Source organism: Octopus bimaculoides, chromosome 9 (genome assembly GCF_001194135.2).
Source record: "Octopus bimaculoides isolate UCB-OBI-ISO-001 chromosome 9, ASM119413v2, whole genome shotgun sequence".
Taxonomy (NCBI): domain Eukaryota; kingdom Metazoa; phylum Mollusca; class Cephalopoda; order Octopoda; family Octopodidae; genus Octopus; species Octopus bimaculoides.
Window position 1 is genome coordinate 79,173,034 of NC_068989.1, and position 10,219 is coordinate 79,183,252.

At 36.6% G+C, this 10,219-nt stretch overlaps 1 protein-coding gene across 1 annotated transcript in view; it reads left to right on the forward strand.

Moving 5' to 3' along the window:
- Positions 1-7,296, forward strand: part of LOC106872193 (uncharacterized) — a 37,824-nt gene extending 30,528 nt beyond the window's left edge. The window contains exon 3 of the mRNA XM_014919091.1: positions 5,577-7,296. Within this exon, the coding sequence (XP_014774577.1) occupies positions 5,577-6,917 (1,341 nt within the window). The 3' untranslated portion in view covers positions 6,918-7,296. The remainder of the gene's footprint in view (positions 1-5,576) is intronic.
- Positions 7,297-10,219: the final 2,923 nt, after the last annotated feature.

The window sequence follows — 10,219 nt, forward strand, 5'->3', positions numbered from 1 at the left end:
AACAAGGACAGACAAAGGGATTAAGTCGATTACATCGACCCCAGTGCGTAACTGGTACTTAATTTATCGACCCCGAAAAGATGAAAGGCAAAGTCGACATCGGTGGAATTTGAACTCAGAACGTAACGGCAGACAAAATACCGCTAAGCATTTCGCCTGGCGTGCTAACGTTTCTGCCAGCTCGCCACTCAGTTTCTATCTACCAAATTTGCTCACGAGGAATTGGTCGTTCTGGGGCTATACTAGATGACATTTGCTCAAGGTGCCGCGCCATGGCACTGAAGTTGAAATCACGTGGTTGCAAAGCGAGCTTTTTAACCGATGCCTGCAACCATCAAATAAATTATATTCCTATAAATAGCACATCTTCAGTTCGCTGCGTGGGTTTAGGACACGTGATACAAACACAGAAATTAGATGATGAGATAATATTTTCAACAGATGGCGCTGCATTAGCATAGCTGTTCAGCCTCGTTAACCGGAAATGGTAAAAGAGGAAGAGTAAATGAACAGTAGAATTGTAGAATTTTATTAACTGTATCTGATAATAATCTATCTTTCAGACAGTTTACATAGAAACATATATATATGTACATACGAACACACACACACACACACACACACACACACACACACACACAATTAGGCGAGCGCGTGAGTGTGGTGGATCTCCATTTCGGACGACGATAAGGATTCAGTTGTTCGATCGACTAAATTTCCTGTGGTTTAGTATTCTTCAGGCAGATATATCTATGTGTGACATAGTGCATGATAAGACTGTACCTCTTTAATTACGGGTACAATCCACCCGATGGGCTTCTATGCATTTTCCATCTACCCAATTTTTTCGCCCACAAATGTGGGTCACAAGATTCCACTCAGAGAGAGAGGGAGAGAGAGAGAGAGAGAGAGAGAGAGAGAGAGAGAGAGATTGAAGTGAAATTGATAACCATTCGGCCACACACACATACATTTTACTGGCTCTCCGTGAAATTAACGTGCAAGTGGCTGAGTATTCCACAGACACATGTACCTTTAACGTAGTTCTCAGGAAGGTTCAGCGTGACACAGAATGTGACAAGGTTGGTCTCTTGAATTACAGATACAAGTCATTTTTTGCTACTTGAGTGGGTTGTAGCTACGTTGAAATAAGATGCCTTGCTCAAGGATACAACGCGCTGCCCAGGAATCGAACTCACGACCTTACGATCATAAGCCGAATACCATAATCACTAAGTCATGCGCCTTCATTTATATACATATATGTGTATGTATGTATGTATGTATTTATGTATGTATGCAAGCATGTATGTATGTATGTGTGTATATGTACGTATGTATGTATGCATGTATGTATGTATGTATGTGTGTGTATATGCATGCATGTGTGTATGTATGTATGTATGTGTATACACACACACACACACACACACATGACAGAAGTAAATAGACACGCGTATAATCGTTAAAGTTTATTAAAATTTGAAATTATACATTCACATTATTTATTAATTGTTATAATATGAATATGGCTTAGTGGATAGGAGTCTCGCACTCACGGTCGCAAGGTCATGGGTTCGATTCCCGGACCGGACGACGCGTTGTGTTCTTACGGAAAACACTTCATTTGGCGTTGCTCCAAACCACTCTTCTGTAAATGAGTGACCCTGTCGCGGACTAGCCTTCCGATCACGGAAGATATTGATCTACTTCTCTAGCAAGCGGGGTGGCATCATTCGAAAGTTAAAATAATGCGAAGCGCATCGTGACCAGCGATGTATAACAACATCCGATAGTCTGTCTGATACCGTGGTGTCCGATTTATGGCCCTCGTAAACCCCTCGTAGATGTGGATCAATATTTCGGAAACCTCTGTGTACAACAATATCTTTCACAAAACTATAACGTAGCGTCGTTATTTATGGCTGTGCGGTTAAGAAGTTAGCATTGCAACCACATGGTTTTGGGTTCAGTCCCACTGCACAACATCTTAGGCAAGTGTCTTCTACTATATCTCCGGGCCGGCCGATGCCACGTGAGTGAGTTTGGTATTAAGAAACTACGGACGCCTGCCGTGCATGCATGTATGTATGTATGTATGTATGTATGTAAGTATGTATGTATGTATGTATACATGTACGAATGTGTGTATATATGCATGTACGTACGCATGTATGTATGTATATATGTATGCGTGTATGTATGTATGCATGTACATATGTATACATGCATGCATATACGCATGTATGTATGTCCTCATTTATGTATGTATGTATGTGTGAATATATGTATGTACTATGTACGTATGTATGTGTCTTTATGTTTGCCCGCCTCTACTTACTGTTTGATCACCGGTGCTGGTTTGTTTACGTCTCTGTAACTTAACAGTTCGGCAAAAGATATCGATAGAATTTGGTATCCGAATTATAAAAACAAAAAAAAAATATAAAAACAATAAATACACTAGAGTCGATGTGTTCGAATAAACCCTTCCATGCCGTGCCCCAACATGGCTGCAGTCCACTAACTGGAACAAAAATATAAAAGAGTACAAGAATAAAAGAATTGTTAATTCTCGTTTCGTCTAGAAATAGAAAGAGAAAAAGAAATCGATACATTTGAATAACAATACAAATTATAATCTTGTTGCATGAGAAACACTGGAAGAGAAGTAGTCAGAATTTTCCTGGAAATTGCTTTCGTTGTTTATTTCGCAAATAAATAAATAAATAAATGAATAAGCGTAGGTGTGGCTGTGTGGTAAGAAGTCTGCTTTCCAGCCACATGGTTCTGGGTTCAGTCCCACTGAGTGGCGCCTTTGGCTAAGAGATAATTCGGTCAAGTGTTTCTACTTGACCTCCACATATATTCTCCATTTAGTTAACACACTCTGCTTTAATAAGTGCCTTTTGGTGATTTCTGGTGAGTAGACTTTGTTCATATGTCGCAACTAGGAGTCCTTCAATTTCAGCTTTGAGTCTATGCTTCTCAACCAGTGCTACGATGTTTCTTTGTCGATTTCTCTCTCTTATTTTGTTTTACCATTTGTTGGTCTCAAGCGAACACTTTACCATCATTTTCGAACGGCAGTCTTTAATATCAGTTTTATCTTTTCCCCTTTCCTTCAAAACAATCTATCATTTCAGTTTTTGTTTTATATTTATTCTAGTTCCTTGTATTAGTTTTCCTGTTCTATTTTGTTTATTTACTAGATATTTTTGTAATCTTACAATAGTTCTCTAGTTGCATAAGGACCTTACCCTCTTGTATTCAGAGAAAATAAAATCTTTCTGCATTACATTTTGAGTGGCGTTTTCTGAATACACTTATTATATCCCATTGTATGTGTTTTAATTTACTTTACTTGTATATATATGTTAATTTACTTAGCGGCGTTAAGAATATTATGATAATAACTAGGATATTTGAATCCGATTATCTTACCGTCTGTATTTAACTCTGTTCTGAGCATTTGTATGATGAATCTATAATATTCTTCCTAACTTTTTCTTTCGTTTGTCTAGTTCATTGATTCCTAAGTGCTTGTAAGTCTGTGTTTATTGTAATTATCTTATCACTGAGTTTATTTCTAATATGATATTTAATGTACTAAATTTTCCTTTCTTCAAGATTACATTAGCGCATTTTTCCACTTCGAGAAGCACTTATCAGTTCCTTGATTAAATCGATGTACTGTCTGTAGCAGTATATCTAGTTGTTTATTATCTGCGATGTATAACACGAGGTCGTCCATGTGCAAAAGATAGCCGATTGACTTCATATTGCAACGTTTTACAACAGACTATTTCCGAGTTCAATCTGACTTTGAGCATTGGTTAATAAGAATTTATTATCATTATTATTATTATTATTATTGTTCAGTAGTTTTATTTTTATAACGTGCTTTCACTTCACTACTGAGCGCAGCTCTGTGCCTTGGGTATGTGATGTGGTTTGCTGTGATGCTCATATGGTTACTGTATTGAAAGTGTTTTGCGTAGGATGTGTGCAGTGCCCAGTAGTGCAATTTTCTGTATGTTATATATATTTGTAAGTCCTGGTGTTTTTGTTATGTATTTGTCTGAATATTTTTTTTATTTTACCTAAACCTACTATGATAGGAATTGTTTCTGTTTTTATATTCCACATTCGAGCTACCTCTATTTCCAGGTCTTTGTATTTTGAAAGTTTCTCCATTTCTTTTAGGGAAAAGTTGTCATCTGCTGGTATTGATACATCAATTAGAAAGCATTTTTTTCCTTCATGATCTTTGACAACTATATCTGATCTATTGGCCTTAATTTCTCTATCTGTGTGTATTGGCATATCCCAGAGTATGGTTGCTTTCTCGTTTTCTGTGACCTTTTCTGGCGTGTGTTTATACCATATTTTTTCTGTTGTTATTCCATAGTGTTGGCATAGCTTCCAGTGTATATAGGTCCCAGCTCTGTCGTGTCTGTGAATATTATTATTATTATTATTATTATTAATATTATTAACAATATTGCGTGTTTTTTTCTAGCTCTTTATGTCGAGGTCTACTTTCCCTTTCATCCTTTCGAGGTGTCTCTAAAGTGAAGTGCTCATCAAGTACACGTCAAAACTGCTGGGTTTGCATCTAAACTATAAACAATCACCATCCTAATTTCTACTACTACTACTACTACCACTACTACTACCACTACTACTACTACTACTACTACTACTACTACTACTACTACTACTACTACTACTACTACTAACACCACCACCACTACTACTACTTTTTGATAAGAACTCAGTTTATTTTGCTGGATATGACGGAAAGTGTCAGCTGTCCACAGCGAGCAGACAAAGGTGACACTTGTTTACTGGTCATGCTTCAAGAATCCTGCGAAGAATTCTTGCAGTTCCAAGCAATGCTGATTTTTGTAGTTGTTCTACCTTCACACTTGCACCAATCTTTTTCAGCCATGTTAGTAGTTGAGTGCTGATACTTTCATGTACACCAATTACAACTGATATCACGTCTACTTTGTATTTCCCACTTTAAATCGTCGTAGTTGTTTATTTTTTTCTTCTTCTTTCTAATTGATCCTGTAGTCACCGGGGCATGCTATGTTGATTATCATAAACGTTCTTTCATTTTTATTCACCACAACAATATCCAGTTTCCGATGTCTGGTCAGGTGATCGCACTGGATCATTGCATCCAACAGGATTTTGCAATTCTCATATTCGGTGACTCCTGGAGTTTGCTGATACCACGTCTTTGCTCTTTTTAGGCCGTGATTTCCACAGAGTTCCCAATATCATCATCATCATCATCATCATCATCATCCTCATTATTATTATTATTATTATTATTATTGTTCAGTAGTTTTATTTTTATAACGTGCTTTCACTTCACTACCGAGCGCAGCTCTGTGCGCCTTGGGTATGTGCTGTGGTTTGCTGTGGTGCTCTTATGTTTACTGTATTGAAAGTGTTTCGCGTAGAATGTGTGCAGTACCCAGTAGTGCAATTTTCTGTATGTTATATATATTTGTAAGTCCTGGTGTTTTTGTTATGTATTTGTCTATTATTATTATTTTCAGTTCAAAATCTCAATTATATTGGATCCAGAAAAGTGGGTGCGAATTCTTCAGCAAGTGCTTCTCCTCCTGCTTATCATTGGCCGTTGGCTGCTACCGAAAGGTAAGATCTCAAGAGAACAACTTTCACAATTGCTACTGGTCTATATTGGTATGGCAGCTGATATAATTGAACTATTCGAAGCATTCAAAGAAGAAGTGGTCAAATACAACTGGACCTTGACCATCGTTATTCTCTCCCTTTGGACTGCCAGTTTGCTGCAATTTACATTTGTGGTCACCACATCGAAAGCGCGCCGTCCACGCCCACTCTATGTTAAAGAAAAGGTAGAAAGCTTGGAAGAAACTAATTCAAATAAGACTAACAAGGGTTTGTGTTGTTGTTGCTGTACTGCAGACATTATATCCATCTTGACGACTATTATCTTACAAGATGGACCATTCCTTGTGCTACGTATGTTACTGATATTTCGATACAACGTCTTAAGCTACACCAATATATTCTTTACTTCTAAAAACACGCTCGTGATTTTGCTTCAATTTTACCGTTTGGTTGTTTTGTATTGTGAAAAAAGCAGCGTTTGCAAGAATACAGCAAAGAGTGATACAACTACTGAAAATTCGAAAGTGAACAGCTCGAATTCCAAAAGCCAAAAGGCAATCAATAGGAAACCTATAAATACAAAATCTAGCAGCAAAAAGAAAAATGGAGCAAGTATTGAGAATGAAGTTAAAAAGATGAAATCACTCGAAAAAGATGATAATAATAAAACGGAAAAACAAAAACACATTAAAAATGAAAGCTCAGCTGTTAAAGACTCGACATCAGAAGGAAATAATAAAAAGCAAGCTGTGTCGTCTTCGAAACATTTAGAAGAATCTGGTACTACTGAATCTCAGATATCTGAGGAACCCGTTACTCCATTACATTCTGTCTCTAGATTCTTGTTGTCGGGATATAATCGAAGTCTTCATGATAATGATTCCGTTAAAGAGGATCTCCCTCAAGTGTTAGAATTAACAAAAACTTTTGACAATCTTCCTGGTCCTGTTTTGTGGAGTTCTGACGAAGATGAATCGATTCGTTCCAAATCGCCTCAACGTAATCTCAAAATTCAAAGTAAATCGCATCATCCTGTTAAAGGAAGTTTTTCTTCCCAAGATCCATCAAATACGATTAAAAGAATAAATGATTCTTCCGGTGACAATTCTCCTCGGTGGACCGCCTCACTTAAACAGGAAGAACAAGAACCAGTGGATTCAAAAATTGTTGAGCCATCACATGGTGTGATTCAAAAGCGGAAGTTAATATTTCCAAAACTTAATAAAAAGACGCGAAAATAGATTTTTAAAAATTGATCTAAAAATAAGAAAAAGTAGATAATCTGGAAGGCAAAACCATTGTAGAAGAACATCAATCTTCGTTGGAATCAGATCTTAAAAATAAAAATAAAAATTATTAGAGATACGGCTATAGAGGAAATACTCATGGGTGACGCTACAATTTTGTAAAATACGTTAGTTTATATTAACCTAGTTGATGCAGAAGAATAAAATCTATGGCAACTGACATTCTTGTAAAGCTAAAAGGCATTAAAAGCTCAAATAAAGTTTTAAGAAATCAATTTGTGTCAATAATCAGATCGCAAAAATGCGATGGAACTATTTAAGACTTCATAGTAGCCGGTTACTATTTAACAAATAAACCACAACTGAACGTAAATGTCTTTTGTGTGTTCTTTAAATGGTTAAAATAACAATTCTTTTATATATTTGTTTCAGTTTTAAACACAAAGTTTCTCATCACGTTAAATCGTCAAATAAATACAACTCCGATTTCAAAGAAGTCTTCTGGCGAAATAGATTCTAAATCTAATGGAAATGTGCCTTATCCATAACTAGATTTACTTTCAAGTATGCTTTAGTCTGTGAATCCAAGGCTAGTCAAAAATTCATTTCCTTTATGATTCTGTGGCTTTAGAGACGGTTATATTTATATGATTAGAAGTTTTCTTTTATAGAACAAATAAACGTGGTGAACTACTCCGACTCGCGAGACAAGTTACTCCAGAACCTATAATATAAGATAATATAATATCCTTTTATACATAACGTGATAAATATATATAAGTATGTATATTTGTTTGTTCAAATAACAAAGATATATTGATATTATGTCATTGAGAAATTTAAACTTTTATAGGTGGGTCATTTTGAAGAGCTGCTGTACACTTTCCGTTTCTCTCTCTTTCTCTCTTCTCTATCTTTCTCTCTATCTCTCTTTCTTTCTTACCCACCTTCACACACATCCACACACATCTGCACTCATATATACACACTCACACTCATTCTCACTCTCATACCGGATGGTCACGGCTGGAGCGCATTCGATCATGTGTCTTCTATTCGACGAGGACTGACATTAAAGTCGAACGGTAAGGCTTTGTAGGATGTACCGTGCTTTCCCTAATGGTTTTAGGTGTTCACGTAATCGCGAATGGACATAGATAGCAGGGCTTCTTAGCCTATAGATCCCCTGGGCATATCAATGCATTGGACCCAATAGCATTTATTTATTGACTGCAAGCTACATCAGACATAGATTAGAACTGAGTCCCTGTACCCGTGAGGTACCCGTACAACTATCCAGTGTTCCCATACCTTCAGATGGCGCTGATGGACACTCTCTCAACATCCTCACCTCGAACCAACAGAATATCCAGGATGTGCCAGCTGAAGACACAGAGAGAAAGAGAGAAAGAGAGGAGAGGGGAGAGGGGAGAGAGAGAAAGTAAGAAAGAAAAAAAGAAAGAGAACGGCCCCACTCATTCAGTTAGCACTTGTTACAGCTGAGTAAACTGGAGCAATGTGAAACGAAGTACCTTGCTCAAAGGCACAACGCACCACCTGGTTTAGGTATTGAACCTGTGAACTTATAAACACGAATAAAAAGACCTTAACCACTAGGCCACGCGTCTTCCACAAATGTGTAATTATATTGCTTCGGTGAGAGAAAATGTCTCTAAATATATGTTAGTTGACAGGTCAAATGTAAATTATTAATTTCTATCGTAATAACTGCTAAAATTGCCAAACAAGTTGATGCTTAGACGGAAAATTGCGCATTGCCCATTGTTACTTTTACGCTATATATCTTGAACCTATAATTTAGACTGAAATAAATATCAAGTCAGATGTATTTGGACTACAGCCAAAGAGTACATATCATACGAAAACACTGAATTTCCATCTCAAGCACATATTGGCCGATACCTACCAATTAAGTCGAATGAGCAGCTAGAGTTTAGTAAAGGGGAAAAAAAAAGAAAGACGAAGAAAAACTTGGAATAAAACGAAAGGGAAAAATAAGAGTAAGTGTATTTATCAGACAATGGACATCGTGTTGCTTTCAATGGAAGTAAATCGTCAGAGGAAATCAGTACAAAACAATACATTTTTAATTAAAGAAAGGAAAATGAGAGCAAGTGATCGAACGAAGGTTTTTTGTTAATTCTTTATTAATATTAGTTTCAAACTTTAGCACAAAGCCAGCAATTTTAGGGGAGGGGTAAGTCGATTACATTGAATCCAGTATTCAACTGGTATTTATTTCATTGACCTCGAAATGGATGAAAGGTAAAGTTGACGTCGGTGGAATTTGAACTCACAACATCAAGACAGACGAAATACCGTTAAGTATTGGGTTGTCCGGAAAGTTCGTGACGATTTTGAAAGGAAAGAAAAAGGTCAATAAATACTTGCCATTACATTTTTAGTCAACCAAATATGAACCATTTTGTTGTACAATGCGTCTCCATCTTTCCTTTAACTTGAAAATACCCTCTTCCCAGAATTGAGGTGGTTTCATGGCAAATAAGCCGAAAGGTAAGCTATTATAAATCGGCACAAACTTTCCAGACAACACAATATTTTGCCCAGCATGCTTACGATTCTGCCAGCCGTATCATGAAAATTGTTCAAAAACAATTGACCGAAAACAATTATTCGAAAAAACAATTATTCGAAATAAATATCATTTGTGTACTTGATTTTTAATTTTATCCTTTTTGTTTAAATAAAATGAAAAATTTAGAATAATTGACATTTCGTATAATTGGCCTTTTGAATAATTTCCATTCGAATAAATGTTTTTTTGAATAATTGTTTTCGAACAATTATTTTCGAACAATGTTCACATAATCCTTCCATATTGGTTTCAAATTTTAGCACAAGTCCAACAATTTCGAGGGAGGGTGTCAGTCGCTTACGTTGATTCCAGTATGCAACTGGTACTTATTTTATCGACGCCGAAAGAATAAAAGGCAAAGTCGACCTCGGAGGAATTTGAACTCAGAACGTAAAGACAGACGAAATATCGCTAAGCATTTCGCCCGGTGTACTAACGCTTCTGCCAGCTCACCGCTTTGATTTGAAATCAATATTAATGTGTTAAAAGCGGCGAGCTGGTACAATCATTAGCAAGACGGACAAAATGTTCAGCGGCCTTTCTTCAGGCTCTTTCGTTCTGAGTTTAAATCCCACCGCGGTCAGTGGGGTGGAGTACTGTAATAATGGTATACAATTTAGACACAGAAAATTTTGAAGGAAGACACACCGCATTTTTTTTCCGATGCTTTAAAGATTCT